Genomic DNA, 27,914 nt, shown 5'->3' with positions numbered 1-27,914 from the left:
TTCTGTCAGAGATGGGTTTATAAACCTGTAGGGCTTTCTGGTAAGATGAAGATGTGAGTCTGTAAAAGGAAAGTGAAATGAAGTGACCACTTAGCTTTGCTCACGTTAAAAGGCTGGCTGGGTGTTAAATACGCGTTCTGTAGCTTGCCCACTCCAGTTGTGGTACCCACTCTTCAAATATCATCTCTTAATGATGTACGGAAGGCCACTAGAAGACAATTCTGAAGATTTTGAATTTATTAAAGGTGCCTTTAAGAGCATATTTCATTCTGTGCTGGTTTTTTTCAAGTGTGTGAACACTTGTGCTTTGAGAGGAGCTCTAGTGTTTAATACCTCTTCTGTACGTATTCCTGTCTTAAGGCTCTGATAATCTGTATTCTGCTCAACGCCTGGATGGTTGTGTCTGACACACACAAGGATCTTGGTTGAAGTTATAATATTCCCTTCTCTGGGTGTCCATTTTTTAATTAGGAGAAAAAAAGATGAAAGTATTACAGCAGACCAGGCGAATAGGAAAAAGCCTCAGTGTCACTTAATCTGCATCTTGCCACTTGGTTATCCTCTTACGTCTTGCGAAGCAGCTCCCTCTGCCCAGGTCCCGGAGTCCTCCGTGCCTTAATCCGAACGCACCAAACCGGTGTGTTTGGTCAGAAACACTGTTTGGTGTTCGGGCTCTAGTTGTGACTCAGCCCTGGCACGGTGAAGAGCTCTCTCTGCAGCTGGGGACTGGGTTCTGCACGGAGGATGTCATGGTAAACAGGAAAACAAACGTGGGTTCGGTTAAAATGTTGGGAATATGGTATGCTTCTACTGCTGCGAACCAGAGAGGATTGTACCAATAGGTGGGTAAAAAATTACAGTTCTGAAATGTATTTAAATACCTAGTTAATTCTGGTGTTATAAAGAATTTAATAAATAGTGCCTGAAATGAAAACACATTTTTAATTTTTTTTCTAAGACAGAAGAATATCCGTGGCCTGCTACCTGTGTAATCTTGAAGAAGGGTGTACATTTCATGAAAATGGCATTAAAACGAAGGATACTTTATTTTAGTGTTTATCACTGTTGTGCAGCCTGACTGCCAATCACGGTGTGGTGACTGGTTTTAAATCAACTCATTTTTAGTAGATTTACAGTTTCTCAGATGTATATTTTTGCTGAAAATATTTTGCTTACCTGTTCTTCCTTTACTAGATGGAGACTGTGGCTTGAGGTGTACTTGACGTTATGAGTCTAATTCTTAGAGAACTGAACTATGAAACACTATTCATATTTTTACAGATCTGAAACTCTTTCGTATTTTTAATGGACAAGTGATGAGGGAGATATAAAATAGCATATAGTAGTAAAGTGGTAGTATATGCTTCAATATCACAGGTGCCTAATATCTCCATGTGATATTTATTGACATCAAATTATGTAACAGCTGGCTTGTCAACTGCAGAGTTAAACTTTCAGGTGTGTTGTAATCCAGTAAGTATTTCTGTGTTTTATCGAGGTGAAACTATTGCAGTGGGCTACAACTCATTGGTACTAGGAATGAAAAATATTCTTTTGTCGTGTTTTTACTTGTATTCCACCTAAGTCGTGTACATCTAATCAGTACAAAGAATGTTACTTACTACTGTGTGAGTTTTACTTTCTGAAACGTTTGGCTCTTCTGTGGAAAGTCAATGCGCTGGACCTGTCTTGGCCATACTATTAATGTGGCACTTAACACTAATACTTACCAGCCAGGCTTCTGAAGATGATTATTTGAAAATTCTGTGTCTTTTAAATGACTGTGTAATTTCGGCCACTGCTTGACAGAAATGCAGATAAGATGCTTTGTAATAACCTTTCTTTTCTGAGATTAAGATGATAAAGCAATAAAGTTAGCACTGTAGAAACTGACATACAATTTACTGAAGGGAGTACAACTAGCTTCTACTATAGATATTTGAGAAAGGTTCTCTGGCAAAATAAAACAATCTTTCAGTTCTTAATTATAAAGATAAATAATGCACCTGCCAGTGAAAGCAACTTTCTGCAGATGCACTCTTTAGTAAAGACGTCATCTTCCTTCTGTTTTGAATATTCTTAGTGTTGCACCATTTCAAGAATGAAGTGCAACAAGCACATTTGTTATTCTTCCTAGTCACAAAGGTAGATTAAGAGGAAACAAAGTGATTTACGTGGTCATGCTCAGGAGAGTTAGCGTGATGCTTTTGTGCTCGCTAACGTGCGCGAGCAATAACGTGTATGTGCAGTTCTTCTAATGGCAGTGCAAACTTGCCCTTTATGTGCAGTTGTTCAGGCAGTAGAACAGTAATGAGATTCTCTTCAGGTACTTAAAGTTCTGTCTTATAAAGTGGCTTTTATCTTTCGTTTGTTATTTTACTTTTTGTTTATTTCCGTTCTTGAAACTCCATTTTATGTTTCCTGCAGAACGCTGGTACTCTTGTCTTAGTGTCGCGTCTTGTGAGCTCTTTCTTATCAGTGCTGTAGCACTCGGATGGAGGCAACAGGATTGAGGGAAAGTGTATTTTATTTGCTAGATTTTCTCTCATCTGTTGAAATGCTGACTTTTGTAGGGCAGGTATGTTGTTAAATCGTCAGGACATCCCTGTATCTCTTGGAAGATACCAGATACAGTTCTACATCCCTTGACTGTTCTGCCTAGGATGATGAAGCTGCTTACATCTGTGGCAGTCCTAAGCACCTGTGATATTTCTGTATGCTGATCTTCAAACAAACAATTACTCTGTTTCTCTCTCTTGATTTCTAGCAGAATAATGTTCCTTTATATGTTTAGACTACTGCTCTCTTATGTGCTGAGGGCAGATTCAGACTAGATGTAAGGAAGAATTTTTTTACAATGAGAGTGGTGAAACACGGGTTGCCCAGGGAGGTAGCAGATGCCCCATCCCTGGGAACGTTCAAGGTCAGGTTGGACGGGGCTCTGAGCAACCTGATCTAGTTGAAGATGTCCCTGCTCGCTGCAGGGAGGTTGGACTAGATGGCCTTTGAAGGTTCCTTCCAACGCAAACCACTGTGATTCTATGATTACAACACACCCAGGAGCCAGGAGATGGTAAGCCAGATAAGGGTGCTGATCCATCTAGGAAGGAGGGGGAGAGGAAAAAGGAAATCAATTTAGTTTCTCTTCTGGATCAGTTCTCTTATCTCACTTACTATGTAGATGCACAATGGCTGATCATGATGCAAGTGAGGATGCTGCAGCTTCTGCCTGGGATTAAGGGGGAAGGTAAATTTTCTCTGTTCAGCCTGAAGTTACGTTAGCTTGACGTGACCCTCGAAGGGCACCTTTGCTGTGGGTGTTCTGCGTGCTAGTGTACGGTCTATACTGAGTGTACAGAGGAAAAGGAAGGCATGTTTTCACTGGTGTTACTTTTCTAGTTAGATTGTCTAAAAATATTTTACAGGAAGATGCTGCTCCTCCAGCTCTACTTCAGATATTAATCTTTCCTTAAAATTTTTCCAAACTTTCTGCTGATCAGGGTAAGGTATTGTACGGTTTGTGATGGATTATATGATGTGCCTGCTAGATATTTGCACCTAGTTCATGGTTATTGTAGGCTACCTAAGTTACTATTGTGATTAAATTGCTACTCCTAATGACAGAAATAGTAAAAGAAATCAATAAAATTTCCATTTGACATGTAACTTTTTTTGGGTCTCTTCTGTTCTTAAGCCTTACAGGATTATTATTGTTTCTGTAGACTAAACCAGGCCAAATAGCTCAAGTTAAACCTATTAGAAAGCTGGCGTGGATTTAAAGGCTCAGAACCATCTGGGAATGGGATCACACGTAGCGTTTCTTAATATAGACAGCTTTGTCATTACATATCTATTTGAGAACCAGTTAATTTGCACTGACCTAAAGCAGTGTTGTGGCACACTTGCATATGTAAAAAGGCTAAAAGTATTGTTGAGCAGAAACTTAGTATTTATATATATATCTATATTTGATTTCAAGGATAAATTGTGAGGAGACTGGCATTTGTATATAATGTTTTGAAATAAAACATAAGTTCTTCCTCTGGCTATTGTCTTCTTCTGGCCTAGCACCTTGTTTTACTCATTGCTTTTGGGGTTTTGTTTTTTTCCCTTTCTTTAAAATAACTTGTAAGTTCCTCAGTATGAAGTCTTGTAGGTTTGTATAATCAGTCTCCAACATTGACTGGGTTTCTAAGTGCATCTATAGTATAAATAATAAAGTGAAACAAAATAGTTTTTATTTGGAAAAAATTAATGCAGAGATACAGTGTTTAAATGTCACATTAAAATTTAACCTTATTACTGTATAAGAAGACTAAAAATTTCAAATAGGAATTTTTCAAGAGCAGCCAATTTTTATATGCAGGAGTCAGGCATGAAAAATTAACATCATTTCTCTTTGTGACAAAATAATGTTGCGTTTTTATTTGGTACTGAATTCTGACATGGTCTAGATATTATCATAAATTTCTTTTATTTTTGTTGATTATACAGTGGAAGAATCCGACATCATCGATCTCGAAAAACGATACTGGCTGCTAAAAGCTCAATCAAGAACTGGACGTTTTGATTTAGAAACATTTGCCCCCTTAGTTTCCCCTCCCATTCATCCATCTCTGAGTGAAGGTATGGAACTTGGATCAAACGTGCGAGGAAGTCCTGGTGCTGTGGTGCCCAGTACCTGGTGGTGCACTGACATGCAAATTTTAGGGCTTGAAAAGGGGATCCTTTTAAAATGTATTTTAAGCTTAAATTACAGAGATTCATTCCACTGGGTTCTGAATGTTTGAAAATGAGAAAAGATGCCTGGGAAATCTCTTATTTGGTGGGAAATTTGGACTGCTAAATGAAGTGATGCTTCTGTGTGCTGCGTTCTTTTTAGCTGTCAGGAAATATGGCAGACATTCCGTATCATTTGCCTTTTTCCTTGAGTTCCTTGAGATTCCCTGAATGAGATAAAATAGAAGACCATTTTCTAAATGCAAGTCAGAAGCTGTATCATGCAGTCAATGAAACAGTCTTCCCTAATAGTGTAAGTTAAGGAAGATTTTGTTCAGAAGGCTTGGGCAGGAGGATCGTGTGTTGCAATGCAGACACATTAATAACCAAGCTGGTCTTTCCAGTCAAAGCCACTCTGGTAAACTGGGGGTTGCAATTGTCTAATTGCCATTTACTGCACGACGTGAAGACGTTAAGTAACATTCTGCTTACATGCTAGTTGTTGTCTGTGGCCCTAGAGTGACAATGTTTTGTCACCAAATGGCCAGCTTTACTGACAAGGGGCAGCAGTAAGGAGAAAATGGGAAATCCATCTGCAGGGGATGCAAGCTGTTAGAACACCAGAACTTGTGTTAGTAAGTATCCCTTACAATAGGGATATATCCCCATATCCTTTTGCTCGTGAGTGTGTTTTATATACTGAGTGATATAAGTTTACACAGCTGCTATGGGGAAACTCGAATGGTTTCTGGTCATTCTATATGTCCTCTGTGGATAGTGCAACTGAGTCATTGCCACTAAAAAATACATTTTTATGGGATTAAAAAAAGTTATGCGTGCTGAATGAATAGAACTCTTAAATCCCTTGCAGGCCAGTAACTAAAACTCCTACCTCACTTAAGGCCAAATTTGCAATGATATTCAGTGATTTTCATAGAAGATTGTCAGGCACCTTGGAAAAGCCAAAGGATTTGTCATCTGAGTACGTTTACTATTTTGGTCCTTTAGCTTTTGTGAAAATGCTTGTCCTGACCATACTGGTTTAGATGTACGCTTCTGGAAATCAGTCACTACGAGGAAGGCATGAGAATAGGCTGCTGTCCTGCCCCCAGCTTTGTGTAGCCATACCTGAGTGATCTAATTCACCTTTAAAATAATCTTAGTAGTGCTTAATTATCTTTATTACACTTAGTAAGAATTAGTTATAATCATAAGTGTTTGTATTTCTCCTTGCAAATGTTAACCATTAACCCTTCATGTGAAGGTGAAGTATGATTGTCAGCTGTTTCAGCCAGATGCTGTAACAGGAGATGCTTTTGTGGTTTGCAGGTTTGTTTAATGCTTTTGATGAAAACCGAGACAATCACATAGATTTTAAAGAAATTTCCTGTGGGCTCTCAGCATGTTGCAGGGGACCCTTGGCAGAAAGACAGAAGTGTAAGTATGCAAAATGTTAACTCTTCATTTCGGAGAAGTTTTCCAATTTGAGCAATGGAGTTTAGTTGTTTCCACTGAAGAAGTGTGTGTCTGTGAAAGGTGACAGACTTTAAAAGTTAAAAAATTAAAGGGTTTTTAAATATCAAGGCTTCCTTTTATAAAGCATGATTAAACCTAATTCTGTATATTTTATAACTTATGAGTAGCTTCATATACATTATCAACCTGTTTGGAAAAAAAATTTTTTTCAGAAGTTATTTTGCAGTGTTCTGCGTTACGATGCAGAAGTGTGTATCTCAATATAGAAAGTGCAAACGTTTATCTATTCATTATATATAAAATGAATGTCCTATTTGATTGTCTTGTGGAAAATAGCATGTTTTGGCTTGTTTACTGTCCAGTTTTCAGCTGACTCCTTGCAAGATTCTTGTGTTTCGAAATGCCTTTGTACCATACTTTTCCAAAGCCATATTGCTGCAACCTAAAAGCTATCATTCACTGGAAATTTCTGGATGCACATATGTTCCCTGCTATGTCACATCAGAAAACACAGCACAGAATTGCAGGAGTCTAGATTTCAGTTTATTAAACACAGCTGCTCCATTTCCTCACTACCACACATGCATCCTGCCTCATCAAAACTGTCAGCACTAAATCATGTTCTTGTGACTCTGCAGACTTAGATTCTGCAAAGGAGAAAAAAAAAAAAAAAGCTGTTGAGCAGTTCTAACATAAAAAGTAATTTCCTTTTTTCTCAGTTTGCTTCAAGGTTTTTGACATTGACCGAGATGGTGTGTTGTCTCGCACTGAACTTAAAGAAATGGTGGTTGCACTTTTAGAGGTCTGGAAAGATAACCGTACCGATAAAATACCTGTAAGTTCTAGTTCAGTTTTTATTCATTTGCTCCTGGTTCTTAAAGTCGTCCTGCAAAAGTAGAAACGTGCATGTTGTTTGAAGATGGTTCCAGTGAAATACAGGCTTCCTCGAGCTACGTTTGCTGAGGAGTACTGGTGGCTGGTTGTAACTTACCTTGTGTAACTTTGCCCTGCCTTAACCAAAGCAGGATGATTTGACTGCAGTTGGTGCCGTTTGAGATAAAGAAACTTTAGGCACAGAAGTACAACTGTCGGGAAGCACTCCGTTGTGAATGACATGGAGGTATCATCAGCATTCCTGACAGTTATATGTTTATTCTGAACACATGTAGCTCCATAGAGTGCTGTGAGAATTCAACTCTTGTTTTCTAATCCTTTTGTTTGTTAAGGAGTTGGACATGGATTTGGCTGAAATTGTAGAAGATATTTTGAATATGCATGATACCACAAAGGTAGGAATTTGCTGTTCTTTCTTTGTCTTTTTTTATACCCTAATATCTTCAGTTTATTTACAAGAAAGTAAGTAAAATCTTGTGCTTTCTTTAAAGCAGAGATGTGTCAATAAAAGAAGCACCTTCAAGAAAATGTCCGTTTTCCATTAAAATTTTCCACATTGTTCTGTGAGAGAAAGAACGTGTTTGAATTTTAGAAGCCATTTTTCTATATGGCCATTTTTCTAAACCAAAAATACGTAACCAGACGAAATTAATTTGAAGCATATACTGTTTGCAAGGCTTTGCTATGCATAATTAATACCAGTTTTAAATGTGATGCTTGACTTTTGTTCTGGAGAAACTGGTTTTTTGTTTCAAGTTAAAAACGACTTACGCTAATGCGCTACTGCTTCTTTTATATCTTATATTTTGTGCTATATAAAGACACATTATCATCTCATACTGGGACAGAACTGTATTAATTCAGTAGTAACTTGTGCATTATCATGATCAAACTACTTTGTTTGCAATAATATTGTATACAACCAGTGAAACTATTTCAGAGCTAAGTGTCTGTGAAACTATGGAGGCATCTGTCATGACTTGTGACACACAGCAAAAAGACTTAATAGTTTATATTGTGCTTTATAGTTAGCTATGTGTAAATGTTTAATTTTGCTCTTGCTTTTTCGAGATAGGCACTATCATCTGCAAACAACGTAGGGGAAGTTGTTTCCATTTTTTTCGTCCTCTGCTTCACTAATTAGGAAGAGTGTCTGGAAACTATAAATAATTCCAGAAAAACTTTAAAGAATATCTAGAAATGCTTGATTACTTGTTTGAATAGTTGTCTCGCTTGTACTCCAACAAAGTGATGGGCAAATATTTTATTATAGTTCTTTCATTACCAAAGCAGTAGAAAATATGGCTTCAGTGAGCTCGCTTTCATCCTTTAAGGTCTTTATTGCTTGCTTTTTTAAAAAGGGCAATTTATAAGCAGGTGTATAGCTGTCTCATTTCCACAAAGAGTTAGAAAAGAAGACTAAGTCTTCAGAACGTCTTTCCAGCACTATGCTCATCATGCAACTAGGAAAGAGCTGCTAGTGCAGTGATCACATAAATTACTCAAGCTCTGATGTTAACTTTGCCGTGTGTGAACTCAGGAGAGGACGGTCTGTAAGAAGAGGCAGAGTAACGGCCGCTGCTGTGGAGATGGCTGTGAATTATAATACAATTTAAAAAAATCACAGTGATCTACCACTGAATTGTTGAAAATCGGTCAGTGTTACGCTACTGTAACTTTGCAAGTGGTAAGGAATTAACAGGACTTGTGTGGTAAGGTGAGATCATAAAGATTGGATGATCCAAAGTAGTTGTTCCCAACCCACAGAGGAAGACGGTGGGTTTGGGAATGAATGCAAGTGTCGATATGTGCAGAGCTTACTTGGGTAATCAAAATCTTAGATGGTCTTAGTCTTGTTTTGTTTCCTGCAAAGTGACTGCCCCGACCAGTCACATACTGCTTCTGCTGGTTTCATGGTTTGAGGAAGTATGACTGCTGCAATTGAGGATGATGATGGAGGGCAGGAGCGAAGGTTACGCGCCGTGCATAGCTCGGTCTCTGTACTCTCAAAGCTTTTTGGTTCTCCAAGTCGCATGTGTTACGGTAAAACTGGCTTTTTCTTCTTTCATTGGATCACGTTTTGTTGTTAGAGTGGTAGATGCTGATTTTTGCCAAATCACTGGCTTTGTCGTGCCTTGTATGATACACTTAATGAGCATTTTAATGGTTTGATGCTTTTTCCTTCCCCTTTCCTTCTCTTCCCTTAAAACTAAGCTTGGACACCTCACTCTGGAGGACTACCAGATATGGAGTGTGAAGAGTGCACTTGCCAATGAATTTTTAAATCTACTTTTTCAGGTATGTTTAGAGGAAATTGAAGATTATGGTAATTATCTCATGAGCTTTTTGCGTGTCCATGAAGTGCAGCATCAGCATTTCTGCCAACATGTTTACAGTTTTGTCTCTTGCAAGAAGTTATGTGGTTTTGCAATTGTGCATTGTCACGACGGAATGATTCTCAATTTGATTATTATTCTTTTCAGTGTATGGAGATGCCTAAAGCATAATTTATTAAAGTGAACGTAGTGTGCTGTTTATAAAATGGAAAGAAATGTCAAGTGTATCAGCAGTTATATTTTCTGTTAGAAGGAGGCTGTGTTCTTAAACAGTGTTCTTGCAAATCTTTGCCAAGAAAGTGGCACAGGAAATGAGAAAAGGTGTTGCTAACTCTTTACAACACTTTCCCTTTACATTTTCTGTTAAGGCTGTCTCAGGAACCTTCATTGCTTTCTTAATGAAGCAGTCCTTGAAAGCTATGATGTCATATCACTACTGTTTTGCAGAAGCTTAGGATTAAGTGTGTACTGAATTCGTTTTTAATTGAGCTTGAATTGTATTTTTATAAATCCTTAAACTAGTCATGTTTTAGCACTTTCTCACTTTGTGCAGAAAATAACCTCATAAGAGTATGTTCATTCACTGCAGTTTGTTCCTTGCCCATTTTACATAGAGGTTGATACTTTGAGTTTAAATAGTAATAATAATCCTGATGGAGTCTTAAAGATTTAGTATTTGCCTCCAGCTCTGTATGACAGTTTCAGTTCTTCCAAGGAGGGGCTGGGGAGAACCAGTGGGCTCCGTTTTCATCTTACCAGTGAAGCTTAATCACTTACAGGGGCAGATTGTAGCAGAAAAATATTTCATCAGAGAGAAGCTGTGTGGTTTTTTAAAAAACAAATAATTGTTGTGAGAGACTACCTGAAGAAGCTACTACTGACTCTCCTGTTTATGACCCTAAACTACTTTATAAATTGTAGTTAGAACTATACTTTTCCAAGACCTTCAGGGTGACTGAAAGAGAGTATTCTGAGGCCATCAGCTACACCACGGCTGAAAAGAATAAAATCAGGAAGTTCTGCAAATTCTTTTTATCTCTAATTGCATCAGGTTTTGCTTACATTGCAACCTTCTCAAGAAAGGCTGTCTTTATTTTTGGGCTGTCTAGCATCAAATATTCTATTGTAACTTAATATTGATGAACTAACAAATATCTGTGCAATAGATAGAATAGAATGAGATAGATGAGATAGAATGAATGAACATTTAATAAATTTGTCTTGACAATGATTACAAGTCACATTGCTCATTGGAGGTCTCCTTTACAATATTTTTGCTCCTAGCAGTGTGCTACGTTTTGATTTAGATTTTTATTTTTATTTCCTTTGATAACTTTATCATATGAGACACCCTCATCTCATGCTGCAGGCTCAGCAGCATACTTGGACAGGACAGAGTCTGCCATTGATTTGTCTCGACATTGATTTGAACTGTCCTGAGCTTGTTTGTCTGATCTGCAGAGAGAAAAGCTAAGTAGCCTGAGCAGAGCACCTTGGAGAGCTTGACAACAAATTGGTTTGCAGCAGGGGTAGTTTCTATGAAGAATCTTGTAGTAGTACAGTGTTGCATAAGTTTGAAAAGAAACATCAGAGCCAGCTGTGTTGTGTGTGATGGAAAATCTGTTGCTTTCCAGCAGCTAATGGCCTTTGTTTTATTCAGAATGTGAAATGGTCTCTCTCACAGTAATATAAATTTAAATAAGATATCTCACCAGTCATTAGAAGTCTCCAGCTGAGATGCAAATTGATAGCCTCGGAAGAGACATAAGGGAAAACTATAAATCATGTTATGAGTAGCAACCAATTTGAAAAACGTCTCGGAGACGAGACAGCTGACCCTCCTCCCTGTGATGGGAAACAAAGACCCTGCAGAGCCTGCTTCCCTCCGTCATCGCTCCCTGCCGCACGCCGGTGGCTGGGGGGCTGCCGGGAGACACCAGCGGAGCCATCGCTGCAGCCAAGGCCAGGATGCTTTTACTAGGAGGAGAGGAGTGAAATACTGGCCATCTGGGACTGCTGTCTGGTACTTGAAATAAAACCCCACCCAAATCGAGTAGCCAGCGAGGGGATGGTGCCTTTTCCTTTTGCGTTTGTTTCAAAAAGTAAAGAAAAGAAAAAAAAGAAATCAGACATTCAAAGAACGTTCTACAATTCTGGGAGCGTTTTCAGTGGTGACTCGTTGGTTGGACTGCTTTAAACTCCTCCCTTGGTCTCTTCATGTGTTTGTTTTCCATTCAGTTCCTTATACAACTGCCTCTACCCATTTTTGCCCTTTTCATTTTGGTTTTTTTTTTTGACCTTTGGCTTATCCTCTTCCAACAGCTTGTGTTCTCCCAGTTCCTCCTTCCCTCTTTCCAGTACATTTAGACATCTTAACTTTTGTATATCTGATCCATGTCAGCTACTGTGATCTTTTGTAGCATGTGCTTCAGACATGAAAATATTGAAAATTTATTTTCTGTTCACCTTAATTTGCCTTGGGGCATTCTCGGTAACTTTGTCTTAACAATGGGAACAGGTTGTGAATCTCATAGCTCAAAATATTATTATTTTTTTTTTAGTGATTTGTTCAATTTTAGGTAATCTTGCTACGTAATTAAAAGAATTTTCTGAAAAGTCCTGTTACAGTTGTTCTCTTCTTTCGTTTACCTAATGCTTGTTTCATAGTGGCGTAGTTCTTAATAAGAATTACTTTATTTTTCCAGGTCTGTCATATAGTTTTGGGACTACGACCTGCCACTCCGGAAGAGGAAGGACAGATTATCAGGTGTGTGTTTTGCTTAGAATCTTAAATCAGAACCACCTTGTAATATTTTCAAAAGAAGGACTGTAATTTCCTGGTTTCAACTAATACTTCATGTTGTTCATTCTTTATGTGCAGAGGCTGGTTAGAAAGAGAAAGCAGGTATGGCCTTCAGCCAGGGCACAACTGGTTTCTTATTGCAATGCCATGGTGGCACCAGTGGAAAGAATATGTCAAATACGTAAGTATGAGGACGGTGTATACCAAATAAGTGATTTCTTTTTGTTTGTCAATGTGTTGATGGAAAAAGAGTGGGGAGCAAATGACTGCTTAACCAGTAATCCTTGAAATGAAGCATCCCTTGTCTCTTAGTGGAAAGTAATTGTTTTGCTGAATCATCATCACATGATGAGCTTTTCACGATAATTTCCTTAAACTGTCACCTCTTTCTGTACTTTGTTTCATCATTCCTGTGTGTCAAAATACTTTTTTGAATAAAAACATACTCTCACAATAGTACTTCCCTTTAAGTCTTTCGATCCATTTGATAATAAAGCTGTCTGTTTTGGTTTTGACTTTGCTTGGGCCACAAATACACAGCATGCGTTTTCTGGACCTATAAAAGAGGAAATTGGTGTAATTTGATTTACAGGCAATGATGGAAAGTAGTACAGCACCTGATGATGATCAAAGGAGTCCTATTAAAACCTTATAGTTACAGGGTGCTCTTTAATATTCTCCAACTAAAATATTCAAGGTAAAGCATCACGATGAATTTTACCAAAAAAAAGCATATTTAATAAAATTAAACAGTAAAACTAAATTCATGTGGGGATCAATATTCTTTGCAAGGTACACAACCAAGAATGTAGAATAAGTGAAATAAAACTATTTTGAGAAATAGTTTATCCGGTGATAAGTAATCACGCAAGTGTTTGAGTTGTTTTATAAATACAAGTAACTAAAAATACTCAGAAAACTGCAACGTGTGCATTAACTAACCGTGTAATTACAGTTATTCTTTGTGCACAATGAATTGGCCAACTGATGGCTTAAATGCCTGAAATACTGGGTGGTTTGATCCTTGTCATAGTGTAGGTACTCAGACATGCACATGGTTTCATACCTAATCCTTGCACAACAGCACAGTGCCATTAGTCACTCTGCCTCTCGAGCAAAAAGAACACTCAGAATTTCTGTGAAACTCAGTAAATGATTGCTCTAATTCCAACATAGTTTTGGTCTTATATACTTTGATCTTTACTGCACAGTTTTGTTATTTGACAAGATACTGTGTTTAGTGATGTGATAAATAGGGGACAACATAGACCAGGAAATATCCCTTTTTCCTGTGTTTTTACCGTGATGTTAATTGCATGGATTTTTTTTTTTTTCATCTCTGAGGCTCAGTTAATGCCCTTTTTCTTCTGTTTCCTCATTTATTGCCATTTCTTGTTGTGACTGGTGCTGTAAATTGGGTAGGATTCTTCTTACATCTTGTCTGTACTGGGCAGGCAAGTTATGCTTTTGGGGAGATGCAGATTTTTTTTTTCCACCTTTATCTTGCCTAAGCGTGAGCCAGATTGCCTTTGCAATGCTGTTTCTCCAAAGGAAAAAAAGGAACTTTTTTTCAAAACAAAGTTAGAGAAGACTAAAATGTTGCAGGTGTGAGGAAAGAATGATTTTTTTGTTCTCGTGCTTTGTGTTCTCATTTAACCATGTGAAATTCAATCAGGAAAAATCTTCAAATATTTGTAGTTTGGAATTATAGCTGTCTAAAATGGTTGTCTTTTTATATGTCTAGATAGAGAAAATAATTCTGATATTTCACAATTTTATATTGTGCAGAAGAGTTTGTTCAATTGGTTTAACAATTTTGGCTGTTTGTTTCCGCAGATTTTGCATCGGTAGATGTAGAATGTATATTTTTTTATAAAGCTCATTGTGATATGCAAAAGTGGCCACACAGCTGTGAATTTTAGTGACTGGTTTGGCTGATGCTAAACATCTTTGATACTGGCTTATAATTAACTTTTCTACTTGCCTACCAATTTTAGGATGCAAACCCTGTTGTGATAGAGCCTTCATCTGTCTTGAGTGGAGGTAAGAATTCGCTCGTAGCTGCTGCAGCCAATACTTCAGAACAGGGAGAAGACAAAATGGGAGGTCTTAATTACATCAGTGCAACAGAAGAAAAGTTTTCAGATAATATTTCTACTGCATCAGAAGCCTCAGAGACCACTAGCAGCAGTAAGCATAACATCTTATTTCCTTGGAGGTTTAATGTAGAGCAGGTTTTGAGAAAACTAGATACTGCATGGATTCCTCCAGGTGAAAGATAACACGGTTTAGGTGGCAGAGGTGACCTACATGTGGACATCGGTGAAGTATGGAGATTTGTTCATCTTGGTGGCTAAACAAGAAACAGTCTTGTTTGAACAGCAAGTCATCTTTTATGCTATGATTAGTTTCTAGAATTGTTTTCGAGTTTTTGTCCTATCATTTATTTTCTGAGTGGATTACGCTCCTCCCTTCACATGGAGTTGTTTCTAGCTCATACCTTGTTGGTATTGTACTTTGTCTTGCGATGAGATGACCTCAGATAGTACAAAGGAGAAAGAAGAAAAAAAAATAGGAAAAACATAGCATTTTCAGGGCATGTGATTTAAGTGAGTTTGTGCCGATTCTAGGAGCTGTCTTTGTGAAAGAAGAGATTTTAGAGATGATTTTCAGTCAGTTCTGATGGGAATTTGAGATGCTGGGTTTTGCCCTTATAAGACAGTTGAATGTTGCATCTGGTATTTTAAAATTTGTATCTTAAAATTTTAACTTCAATTTAAAGTAGATAAATTACTGTGATTGCTTTTGGGTTGAGGAACAGAGGAAGAGCAGGAAGGGAGACAAGCTTTAGATTAAAGGTTCTTTCTTTTTCCTTTTTCTAACCTGAAATTTAGATTTAGTGTTCTGCATAGCAAAAGGAGGCTATATAAGAATAAAAATATTAGCTGTTTCAAGAGGAAAAAATAAAAATAAGGCATTATTTGCATATATATTTAATTTTGTATATAACTTTATTTAAGAGTTGGATATTTGGGCATCCAGACAAGCAAACTCCAAGCACATTTGCTCACACAAACCTAGTTAGGCTGTTTTCAAACCAGTATTTGTATAAGTATCTGCTTTGGATCTCATATAACCAATTCTTTCTCTTTTCTGAGAGTACTAGTATTTGTCACTCCGTGCTTTGGAAGAGTTGCATGTTTTCCTGAGATAATAAAGGGTAGCAGACTTCTTCAACAACTTTTTTAAAAAACAACAAAAAGATACAACAGTGTAACTGATTTATTTATGTTATGGACTCATGAACTGAAACAGAGAGGTTTGTTTTTTTTTTTCCCCTTGTATTCTGTTCCAGATACTCTTTACCCTGGCACTCCAGGAACTGATGTATGTTTTGCCAGGCAGCATAATACTTCGGACAACAATAACCAGTGTTTCCTGGGAACCAATGGAAATACTTTGCTGCAGCTTAATCCTCAGAAACCAGGAGCTATTGATAACCAACCCCTAGTAACACAAGAACCAGTGAAGGTAAATGCATCTGAGTCATGTGAATGTTGGAAAAGTATCTTGTAGCATACTTTTATCACAGCTTTTTATTTCTTTTTCTTTTTAGCTAGTGACTTAATTCAAAATAAACAAGATCTATAACAAGATTTGTTTCATACTCTTATTTTAAGTGTTGTGGTTTAAACCAGCCAGCAACTAAATGCCACAGAGCTGCTTGCTCACTTTTTCCTACCTCTGGAGGAATGGGGAAGAGAATTAAAGGGGAAAAGGGAAAGAGACTCATAGGTTGAGATAAGAACAATTTAAAGGATTTAATACAATTTAAAAAAAAAAGTATTCTACTTCTGATGCCACTGTTGAGTGTTTTGTGAGAAGAGCAACATTAAAAATGTTCTTAAAGCAAACTTACAAATGCAGAAGGCATTTATGAAAACACAACTTTCAGCATTAAATGTAAAATCCTTTAATAATTAAACACTTCAGTGTTTTCAGTCTAAATATAAGAGTTTATTGCTGTTGCATAAAACCAGAAAACAGTTAAATAGTGAAACAAAACTGACGGTTTTTCCATTATTCATGCAAACAAAACGTAAAACACCGACCAACACCATCATAGCCTGATTTTCTCTGTGCAGTAGCTGAAATTGTCGGAGTAGGTGACACGAGAGAACTGAATTACAGACTTTATACTGGACAGCCTTTTACGTAAATAGCACATAGTGAAACTTGACGTTGATTATTGTCACATTTAAGTACCATCTTTCAGTGTGAAAAGCAGTTGCCGATTGCTACTGAAAAGTTTTTTAATAATTAAAATGTTCTGTGTTCATGAACTAAAATCATTGTAGCTGTATACTATTTTTTTCACTTGAGATTTGACAAAATCCCCCCTTTTTTTTTTTTTTTTTTTTATAAAGGCTGCATCATTAACAATGGAGGGTGGAAGATTAAAGCGATCTCCACAACTGATTGAAGGAAAGGACTATGTAATGGTTCCAGAACCAGTTTGGAGAGCACTTTACCATTGGTATGGAGCAAATCTGTCCTTGCCCAGGCCGGTAAGTTGTGGTTATAGACACTGCTTACTTGCCATAACCACCAAGATAATACAAGCAATCTAATGTGTCTGAGCTTCAGCCACTTGCACAAGATAATCTTTTGTGGTCACCTCCCACTTGATCCGAAATGCATAGTCTAAATGAAAAGTCTTGAAGAGCAAGCTGGGAAAAAACAGTCTCAGAAATGGACATGGATAGAAAGTTGTGGATATTTACTAGGAGGTTTGCAGCACAAACCCCAGGAGATACTGCAACAGAACAGAGTGCTGCTCAACTGATCGTGATTGCTAAAGCAGACAAAAATAAACTTGAGATCAGTTTAAAAGAGTTGGTATCAAACCACTCATCTTTAAAAACGAAGATAAATTTTAAACTGGTCTGCAAAACCAATAAAATTAAAACTGGGGCACCTCCAGCTTTGAAAACGCCTTTCTTCTCTCTCACAATTCCATGAAGGGGGGGAAAGTAACAATTGCAGAGTCATAGAAAACACAAGACGCAAGATTTAGCGAAGACGTAAAAAGCAGCAGGAGCAGGTATTCCTAAAAAGAATTTACGTATGAGCGTACCAGCTTTTGAGTACTGCACAGACTGGTGAAGTTCATCTTCTCGTGAAAGGTTTTTCAATAAAGCATTTATCATAAGCAATTCCTCAAGATGTAGAGGCTAAAACTGAGTTGACATCTACTATCTAAGGCTGAAACAGCATGATTCTAGTTAACCATGTTTCAGTGCTGAAAGCAAAGGCCAGTAATCTTACCTGCTACACTCATCCAGATGGGCTGCTCTTGTTTTAATTCTTCACTTCAGAGTTTTATTACAAGTGTTATGTGTCATGGCCGTGTGAATACCAATTGTTATTTTGAGCAGATCACATATTCAAAATAAATAGTTCTTTTTGTGTCATTCTTCTTCTAGTATTAGGATAATTGCCTTTATTTTTTCTAATGAGTAACAGATAATTCATATGTAGTGAATTTTTACACTTCATACATTTGACAGTAGGCAGAAAAGCCAATGAATTAGAATAAAACTGTGAAAGAGTTTTACAAACGATTAATGCGTTTCCATTGCTTAATAAAAAAATGTATTTGCAAATTGGTAATGCTGTGGGTTTATGTCAACAATTACTAGTTGCCTGTAGTCACTTAAATCCTTGCAAGGAACTTAACTAATTAGAGCCTGTCAAAGGTGAGGTGATATTTGTGCTTGTTAGCATGGAAGTTTTGTTAAAAGAAGAAAACCTTGAAGAACTGAAATTCACTTTCTCTAGCTAACACTAGTATTTTCTATATCAAGGCTGTAATATCTTTAATTAAAATTAATTGGGGCACAATGCAGAATGGATTGCATAATATAATTTTCAAATGTGAAAGTGCTATATTTTAAATGGAATTGACTAAGTGGACTAATAATTAGTCTGTGTTATCCCAATGAGATTTTTTTTTTGGTTGCAGTTAAAACAGCAACAGTATTTCTGAAAGAGAAGCAATAATTATATAGCAATAGTCATTGTTAAATCATATAATTTACTTACAATTTATTGAGCTCTTTGTTTCTCTGTGTAATATTGCAAAATGATTAACAGGTCATAACCATCAGGAGCTAAAGCTGGCAGGGCTTGAATTATTAATATGGAATTTATAAAAAAAGTAGGCCAAAGTTAGAGGCAGGAAAAATCAAAGTAGTTTGCTCTCTTCACTTAGAGGCGTTGGAAACTTTCTTTAATTTCTTCTGAGTGTGTTTATTCCATGTAGTGGTTGGTTTATTTTATGTCAGGTAGTCCCTTATAGGAGCTACACTTTAAAAAAGGAAATGAGGGTTTTTTTTCTTTTTTGATGTTAGCAACAGAGATTAGGTGGTTGGTGCCACCAATGTTCACTGTCACAAATGGGAGAGAATTAGCTGTGTGATTTTGACGATTTGCTCTGTTAGCCGTAGTACTGGCAGCTATTTTATAGTGAAAAATCACTGGCTTCTGTTATCCTTCTCCCACACGTTCTCCATGGAAACAAACACCTTTCATGATCCAGAAAAGGCCACATCTCTTTCTACACAGCACAAACTGATGTGCTTTACATTTTTACAATGAGGTCATTAGAAAAGAGACTTCTATTCAGAATGAGAGAATTTCAGCTTGGATATCCTGGCTGCAAAAAATATAAATAATGTATGTATAAACTTTAGCTTTTCAGTCCATAATTAAGGAATACCTTGACACTTAGTGATCTGAACACTTAAATTCTTGAAGACCATTTGATGACTTGTAACTATGTGTACAGGCACTTGGACTCCTAGTCTCCCACCCCGCAGTAGGAACTATTATGTTGTATGTTTCCAGAAAATGTCATCACTGTTGTTTTAGTTGTAACTGAATTTAATACCACGGCACTTCTGTGTGTTATGTTGCTTCTCACAACTTAAGTTGAGTTTTCTTCTGCTTCACATGGTCACCAAAATAGTGAATGTTCCTGCCATTGATGTATGTCTATGTTTTGGCAGCTCTAGATAGCAAAATCTGTGTAGAAATGGTGACAGAAAAGCTCCAAGTCAGGTTGTGGGGTAATGTCAACTTTTTCTGTCCACGTATCAAATTGCAACAAAAGTAAGTTTCAGTCTGTTCCTAAAATGTGAAGGTTTTAATTAAATTCTGTAGTTCAGAAAGTTCAGAACAAATGTCTTATTCAGCATGTGTGAGTTTTTTCCAACAGTTGTGAAACTTTAGTTCTACTCAGTGTGTACCTCAATATAAATGAGGTTCATTGTACATTCACATATATTTCAGGAATTATAAAAATATCCTTTCCATGGTGTTGTATGGGTGGCTATGCTCCACTAAATAAGGAGTTTCTTTTTGACAATCACCAACTAATAAGCTTCAAAAAGTGCTTAGAAATCAGTAAACTGTTATTCCTGTGGATATTTGCCTGAGGCCCCATAAAAAGTTCAAAGGATTTCTCATCTCCTAGTCAAGCATAGTTTATTTTTGGTTTTAACCATCTGCTTTAATCGTTATTTCCTGTTTGTATTGAGATTTCCTACACGTTTGGAACAGCGTCTCTAAAGTGTCTTTTAAAAATCTTTACTAGGTGATCAAAAACAGCAAAACAAACGTGCCTGAACTAGAGCTGTTTCCTCGCTACCTGCTCTTCCTGAGACAGCAGCCTGCCACTCGAACGCAGCAGTCAAACATCTGGGTGAATATGGGTATGATGAGCCTGAGAATGTTTCCTCAGCATTTACCTAGAGGTAACTTAAGAATGCAGCAAGAATCCAAGCGCGCAGTTTCTCGGAAAGCGAGACCCACAGCTGTAGAAGCTTGCTGCCACTGTGCTTGTACACCAGCTAATCAACCGTGAGGCACAATCAGCTTTTGGTAAAGATTTAAAGGCTTTCCTCCTGTCTTCTCTTGAAAGGAAGAGGCATGAGGGAGCATTTGCAGTGAAGTCAGTTAGTTACTGCCAAGAGATTGGTGAGTTGAAAGTGAGAAATGAGCACTGCCTAAGCTACACAGCCGAGAAGGGCACACCTCATTAATCCTGTCGGTACCTGATTTTGTAGCCATAGAATAGGTGCATCTGTGCCTTGGGGTGGGTGGGTGTATCTGATAGTACAGTGGTGTGAAAAATGAAATCATTGTTCAGCCAGCTGGTTCTGAGTTACTTGGGCAGGTAGGCTTTAATGCCCCAAATTATTTAACGCCCTTTAGAAAGGGATTGGATTAATGGGATATGAAGACTATTATTTGGTGCAGTTTGGTAAGACCATTCAGTGGGTAGTAAGCATCCAATTAAAATATATATGCCATAGCTGTTGGTGAGCATTACCACCAAGGATTGTACAAGTAATGGGCTAAAAGAATAATCTGTAGATTACAGCTTCACATTTCAGCTGAAAAATGTTCCAGGGTTTGGCTTCAGTTGCCCATTTGTCTGCACAGTTGCACACTTGCCTTGCACAAGACGTTTGAAGAAATACCTGGTGTTGCCATGCGTGTGTGTTTGGGAACACACAGCTACACATACGCATCCACAGTAACGTATGTCCAGAAATGGGCTCACCTGACTACTGAAAATTCAATCCTTCAGCCTTCCTAGTGTTAGCCTGTCTTTAAAAATCTCATGCAGATGCTCGATTTTTCACTGCTTTGGTAGAATCTCAAACGTAACGTGGAGATAGTGGTTGCCTGCTTGATCAATTCCGCTACAGAAACTGCCTGCTACCCAAATTCATTTTCCTACTAGGCCTAATAAAATCAAAACTGCTTTGTTTGGACGTCCTAAAATGCCCAAATTCAAATAAAGAGAATCTTGTAATGTGCCAAATTTGATCTTGATTTGAAATTATTTTGCTCTGCACTAATTTATTTGTCCAATCAGTTATTAATCTTTTTGAGTTTTCAAATATGCTTTCTTGCTGTAATCTTACAACTAATCCTTTGATCCCTAATCTCAGAAAATGCTTTTTTGTGTTCTTTAAAAAAAAAAAATCAATATTTTGCTTGGTATACTGAAACAAAACTGATGCTTTGCTGACTTATAAGATGATTACAGTATAGTTTTACTCGCTTGTCGAATTGCATGTAATATTGCATCTTTTCTTATGATACTGTTTATTTTATTTTAATCTTTCGACAGTGAAAGTAGAACAGTGTCACTTCTCTGTTTACTTAAGTAAATGCAGTTGTCCAGTTGGGTTTGCCTTATACAGCCAAAGCTGCTGTTCTACATAAAAGCTTTTCATGAATATGTTACAGACCTGTCCCTGTGAGCAGTGGGAGCTTCCTGAGTTTAACCTAAAGAAGCTCAAGGAATAGAGTTGGTCTCATCTCTTTCAAACTGAGCTTGTGCAAATGTTTTATCTAAACATGAGCTAATATTACAGAAAACAGCAATAATCTGCACTGGTGAAATTGGTTTGTGTTGCAAACATGAGATTGTTGAGAAATTCTGGTGAAGATCCTGGGCATCTTCACAGAATGTGTTTTGAGGGATTTCATTATTAAGAATAGTTGGGTTGTGAAACTGGAAACTGCCAGGCTGATTTCTTCCTTACGGAGCAGCGTTCATCTCTGTAGAAGAGCTGGAGCAAAGTTATGCTACTTCCGAGAACAGTCAGACTGATATTTTTTTTTTTTTTTACCTTATTTTTTACTTACAATCTGCCTTCAAAAATAAAATTCTCATGAAATTATGAAGTGCTTTATTTTGAAAATTACTATTGTCTCCAATACTATGTCTTAAAGAGAAAAAAAGAATAGTTCACTCTTTTCAAAGTACTTTTAAATCATTTATTTCCAATAAAATTCTCAACGGGGCAATTTTCTAATAGGTTTTGTTAAGAATGGGGGTGAATTTATCTGTTTTTTGATAGGAAGTTTGTCCCAAAGGGTCAGTAACAACTTGCTTTCAATCTAACTCATTATTTTATCCATAAACTAAAGGAGCAGAACTCTGTACGTCTTTTTCACAAGAAGAAATTATAGTATATGTGGTGTGTACGTTGTTATTGATCTGATTTCAGTTGACCTATGGGTATATACATATCTTTTACCCATTTCTTGTGATTGTGAATCCAGGGAATGTTCCTTCACCGAATGCTCCCTTAAAAAGAGTGTTGGCTTACACTGGCTGCTTCAGTCGCATGCAAACCATTAAAGAGATCCATGAATATCTCTCCCAGAGGCTACGTATAAAAGAAGAAGATATGCGGCTCTGGTTATACAACAGTGAGGTAATGTCAGTCTTTTTTCTTTTTCTTTTTTTTTTTTTTTAATCAACTATTGGATATTGTATATCTTACTCCTTTCTAGAAAATATTAAATACGCATGCGTAGGAAAAACAACAACAGTAGACGTAAGTTTCCATTGCAATTCGACTGCCCAGGTTGGAAAACTCTTGCCACTTATTTTCTACAGTTTTTGTACCCTCCCAGCAGTGAAATTTAGATTTTGGTGTTAACGACCCAGGAAACTTATCTTCTGTTTTCCTAGGAGCCTGATAAACATTAAATTATCCTGTGATGTATTTAAACATCGGCACTTGATTGACCTATTATAAGGCTTGGTATGAAGTTTCACAGAAAATGTTTTAAATGGAAATAAAAATATATTTTTTTTGTTGACACACATGATGCTGTTGGCATCTCTTGGCACAGAAGCCAACAGTCATCCAGGACTTTTTCAAATGTGTGTGTGAACAAATCACAATGAACAAGTCAAATGTATTTCTTACATGCATTAATTGCATGTAATTCTCTCTTTCTAAAGAAATACTACATAAAATTAAAGCATTGAACTAAATGCTTCTGGAGTTCAGTGAGCTACTGTATTTAATTAACAAAGATAGGAAACTGGTGCTCTCATTTTTGTGAAGAAATTGTTAATACTGTTTTAATTTCATTGCTTTGAGATTAAAATATCCTCAGATATCTAAAAGTAATAACTATTTGAAGTTTTTTGGGTTTTGTCTTTTTTTTTTCCTGCAGAACTATCTTACTTTGCTGGATGATGAAGATCACAGACTGGAGTATCTTAAAATCCAAGATGAGCAGCATTTAGTAATAGAAGGTATAAAAAGGGCCTATAATTGGTTTAAACACTAAACCCAAATAGCTTTTTATGAGTGTATGTGTATGGTTAATAAATCGTGTGTAGTGCTCATCTCTGTAATTCCTCTGACTACACCAATATGTAGACCTACGGCCCAAATATTCTGTTTTTGGAAATGTTTTGAGAAGGAGGAGTATGTGTAAATAAATTTCTGTCTCTATATATGTACATATTGAAAGAAATACAGGAAGAAATACCACAGATACAAATAATCTGCTGCTGCTACAGTAAAAACTAAAATACCAGAGATTTAACAAAAGCTGTGTGAGGCATCTGAGACTTTTTCATTATCTGATTTTTCTTTCACTAATTTTACAAGAGTTCAGGTTATGATATTTGTGTGAACACTTTCTTACTCACAAAGCCCAGGTGAAGAAAACTGCATATTTCCATCTGTGTCAGGTTTATGTCTAAGAGTTTCATTACAAGCTGCTTTTGTTTTCACGTCTGGAGAGAACCTGATGAATTCGGACTTGATTGACTTGTGGTGGTGAAAAGGTGACATAAGCATTCTCAGCCTTTCTTGTTTCAATTTATGTCCATTGTTTCTCATCCTCCTGCCATGCACTGCTCCGCTGGGCAGTGCAGTCAGTCACAAATACATTAAGTCTTTGTCAAAGGTACCTGGGTGCATGGATCAGCTTGAATGTTCAGCTAGTTTGACCTGACTTTCTGTTTAATGTTTTAATGTGAGAAGCAGAAGCGTATATGCTTAATCCACTCTGCTGTTGTCATTACATTACAGAGGATATATAGAAGTCTGGGTCTTGGCATTGTTTCTGTACAAGTTTCACTTAGAATCATAGAATCATAGAATGGTTTGGATTGGAAGGGACCTCAAAGATCATCTAGTTCCAACCCCCCTGCCATGGGCAGGGACACCCTCCACTACACCAGGTTGCCCAAAGCCCCATCCAACCTGGCCTTGAACACTTCCAGGGATGGGGCAGCCACAGCTTCTCTGGGCAACCTGCTCCAGTGCCTCACCACCCTCTGAGTGAAAAATTTCTTCCTTATATCCAATCTAAATCTGCCCTCTTTCAGTTTAAAGCCATTGCCCCTTATCCTATCACTACACGTCCTTGTAAAAAGTCCCTCTCCAGCTTTCCTGTAGCTTTGTATTACACCTTACTTAGCATAGCTTTATGTTACACCTCAGGTAGTATGTTCTATGTGTGCTAGATCTACTCATCCTGTTTGCCACTTCACTCAGCTCATACTTAATCAATTTAAAATTGACAGGAGTGGCTGATGCGGTTCACTGTGCATCTGCATTAATCGTTAGACACGAGAGTAGAAATGATAATTTATATGTAGAGAGAGGAGAAGTACTGCACCTTGCTGTATCAGGTGAAACAGAACCCCGAGGCTGCAGTGCCATAAATGAACCAGCATTAAGTCCACACTGCCACTGGAAGAAGCAGTCCACCCTTCCCCTGTGTGTGATGCCACCTGCCTTTCCCATGGACAGCTGCTTGACACCTATCTGATGAATTGGCTGTGAGAAGTGATCTAGTGAAAAATAACTCCCTCTTTTCAGCTAGCTCAGTTCCTTAAGCCAGTTTGCTGTATGGCTGGTGTCAATGCAAGACAGATGTTTGAAGCTTCTATTTTTTTTATCCCACTTTTATCTTGAAACACATGTAATTTGTCCCTATTTTGAAATAACACTTGAATCTTGTGTTGGTTCGTAACAACAAATGTTAGTGGTCGCTCACAGAGTGAACAGATCTGTTCAAATCTGGGGGATCCTTAGTAAGTATTAGAATAAGTACTGCAAAATTTGTTAACCAACAGGAAAGAAGTCTCAAAGCTGCTTTCTGAAGATGTTACTGGCACGGTTGGAATGATGCCAGTGTTAGAATGATTTCCAATAATGATTGGATATATAGAAATGAAAACTAGCAAAAATAATAACTAAAAATAAGCAAATTTCTAATCTCAGTTAAATATTAGAAAATTTTAATTAATCTTCTTCAGCTGTATGACCTCTCTGGAGTAAGTAACAAAAAATTTTAAAAAATCTTTATACCATATCTCTTTCTAGTTCGAAACAAAGACATGAGCTGGCCAGAAGAGATGTCTTTCATAGCAAACAGCAGCAAAATTGACAGACATAAAGGTAAGCATTCCAGCATAGGAACTGAATTACGATGAGAAGAAAAATTCAAGAGACTATATCAAGTTGAAACAATTCTTTTTAATATAAATGCTCTTAACATTGGAAGAGGTCTTTTATGCCTGTGCTGCTTTGCTTGTTCTTTCTGTTTTTTGAATGTGGATGCTGGAAATGTGGGAGGGTTGGGTGTATAGCTAGATAAATTTGTAGGTGTTCAGATGCAGAAGTAGCAAATGGTATGTAGCAAATTCTGGATTTTGTGTTTATTATCCTGGATTTTTTTTTTTTAAGGTAAGAAATAATTAAGATTTTAACAAATGAATCCAGAAATTTCAGTACCGTAATTATTTATCTGAAAATAGTTTGTATTGTATGGTTTGGGTTGTCCTCATGTCTGTGGTGGATCAGATGCAACAAAATACCTCAATTTCAGTTACCTGCTCTCCCAACTCCACTTAAGTTATTTCGAACAGGCGCTGTTGCATCAATGCTAGCTGTAGTCTTGTAATTGAGAGCAGGTTAAATTGAATTCTTTGCTCTGAAGAGGTCATATTCTTCACTTTACTGATACACCATTCTGAATTTTTCACATCTGCACAATTGATACCATCGGTTTTGTTTCCTCAGTTCCTACTGAAAAGGGTGCTACTGGATTAAGCAATCTGGGTAACACGTGTTTCATGAACTCCAGTATCCAGTGTGTCAGCAATACACAACCTCTAACACGGTATTTCATCTCAGGAAGACATCTTTATGAACTTAACAGGTAATTTTCTCACCATCGGAATTTTAGATGGTGTATCACTTCTTTAAAATGAGTTTCAGCTTTCAGAAGTAGAGAGTAGGAATAAATCCTTTTAAGTTCAGAGTTATCAACCATCAGCTATGTAGCAAATACTAGATGAGGTAACATGAGAGTATAACCTCTTTGTGCCTGAGGGAGTTAAAACAGTTCAGCAAGAAGCCTTTGCATTTCCTTGTTTATCCCCATGCTTGAACTTTGTTTACATTTTAGAATGGTGTTAATCACTTTATGGTTTCTAGGACAAATCCAATAGGAATGAAAGGGCACATGGCCAAGTGCTATGGGGATTTGGTGCAGGAGTTGTGGAGTGGAACTCAGAAGAACATAGCACCGTTAAAGCTGCGGGTAAGTCTGTCATGTGTGTTGTTTGAAGATGGAAAGCAAGGATTTCTTTGAATAGCAGAAATCCTCTAACGTGCTTTTTCCTGATGTTCCCTGTATTATAATGGTTCTGGGACTCAAATCAGTATCTCCATTAGAGAAAGGAAAGGAAACTTGGACATGGATTTCAAGTGTTAGAAGTTGACTGTGACGCCAGTGACTGTATCCTGGGCAGTCAGTCATCACGTATGTTGCTCCAAACTGGTCACACTTTGCTTTCTTGCCTGCAGGGAATGCAGGGGAGGTGTTCAGGAAGGGGCTATGCAGAGGTGAGATGCACATCTGGAGGAGGCCAGAATTCATCGGTCCTGCTGCTCAGGACTTGAACAGCTGTCTGTGGAATATAACCATGGTTCAGTGGTTGTAGGGTCAAAGGAGTTACCTGATATGAATCAGAGGATATGGTATAAGATGCAGCTTTTATAGCCCTTGTTAGGGATAAAAGATTTTGTGTTTGCCTGCAAATGGTCTTTCGTTCCGAAAGAACAGGGAGCTACCTCCAACTTTAGCAATGGAATTTGTAATCCTCGACAGCATGCATCTTGTCTACAATATTTAGATTTATTGTAACAACTTTTGTTCCATGATGTTATATTTAACCTTCTGGCTTTTTTTATAGTGGACGATAGCAAAATATGCTCCAAGATTTAATGGCTTTCAACAGCAAGACTCACAGGAGCTTCTGGCTTTTCTTTTGGATGGTCTTCATGAGGATTTGAACAGAGTTCATGATAAGCCATATGTTGAACTGAAAGACAGTGATGGGCGACCAGACTGGGAAGTAGCAGCAGAGGTATGGGTTAAATTTTTGGGGTTTGGGGCTTGTTTGTTTGCAGGTTTGGGGTTTTTTTTGTCCTTACAGTACTAAGCTGCTCAGTAGTTGATGAGGCTGTTGTGGCAGTACTCTTTCAGGACTGTACCGTCTTTTGGAACTTGTTAGATCACATTTAAGGAGCCATTTCACCTTTGAAATGAAAATGAGTTTTAAGTATTATAAAAAGGGATAAAGATGATACTTCACAATCATTTTGAAAAACTCAGAGTTGTGGAGTATCAAAATTTTTCAAGATACCTGATGGATCCCTTCAGAAGTACTTTAAATTAGGTCATACCTTGATTATTGTGTTAATTGAAATAACTTCTCTTTATTCATGTTGAAGCTAAATGCTTCCTATTTATTAGAAATTGGTAAACAACTTCTA

At 37.4% G+C, this 27,914-nt stretch overlaps 1 protein-coding gene across 4 annotated transcripts in view; it reads left to right on the top strand.

The window, feature by feature from the left end:
- Positions 1 to 27,914, top strand: part of USP32 (ubiquitin specific peptidase 32) — a 76,477-nt gene that overhangs the window by 36,594 nt on the left and 11,969 nt on the right. For 2 of the 4 annotated variants that reach the window (XM_086624481.1, XM_086624480.1), the window contains exons 6-22: positions 4,495 to 4,626; positions 6,049 to 6,156; positions 6,915 to 7,030; positions 7,422 to 7,484; positions 9,304 to 9,387; positions 12,131 to 12,192; positions 12,307 to 12,409; positions 14,226 to 14,418; positions 15,584 to 15,759; positions 16,656 to 16,796; positions 19,886 to 20,045; positions 22,375 to 22,529; positions 23,284 to 23,365; positions 25,455 to 25,529; positions 26,154 to 26,292; positions 26,571 to 26,676; positions 27,332 to 27,505. In XM_086624481.1, coding sequence (XP_086480607.1) covers positions 4,495 to 4,626; positions 6,049 to 6,156; positions 6,915 to 7,030; positions 7,422 to 7,484; positions 9,304 to 9,387; positions 12,131 to 12,192; positions 12,307 to 12,409; positions 14,226 to 14,418; positions 15,584 to 15,759; positions 16,656 to 16,796; positions 19,886 to 20,045; positions 22,375 to 22,529; positions 23,284 to 23,365; positions 25,455 to 25,529; positions 26,154 to 26,292; positions 26,571 to 26,676; positions 27,332 to 27,505 — 2,069 coding nt within the window. The remainder of the gene's footprint in view (positions 1 to 4,494; positions 4,627 to 6,048; positions 6,157 to 6,914; positions 7,031 to 7,421; positions 7,485 to 9,303; positions 9,388 to 12,130; positions 12,193 to 12,306; positions 12,410 to 14,225; positions 14,419 to 15,583; positions 15,760 to 16,655; positions 16,797 to 19,885; positions 20,046 to 22,374; positions 22,530 to 23,283; positions 23,366 to 25,454; positions 25,530 to 26,153; positions 26,293 to 26,570; positions 26,677 to 27,331; positions 27,506 to 27,914) is intronic. The other 2 variants (XM_086624483.1, XM_086624482.1) reach the window with 2 other exon arrangements.

This window comes from Tauraco erythrolophus, chromosome 21 (genome assembly GCF_009769465.1).
Source record: "Tauraco erythrolophus isolate bTauEry1 chromosome 21, bTauEry1.pri, whole genome shotgun sequence".
Classification (NCBI taxonomy): Eukaryota; Metazoa; Chordata; class Aves; order Musophagiformes; family Musophagidae; genus Tauraco; species Tauraco erythrolophus.
Note: the sequence above shows the minus strand (reverse complement) of the source record. Positions and strands in the feature narration are given on the sequence as shown.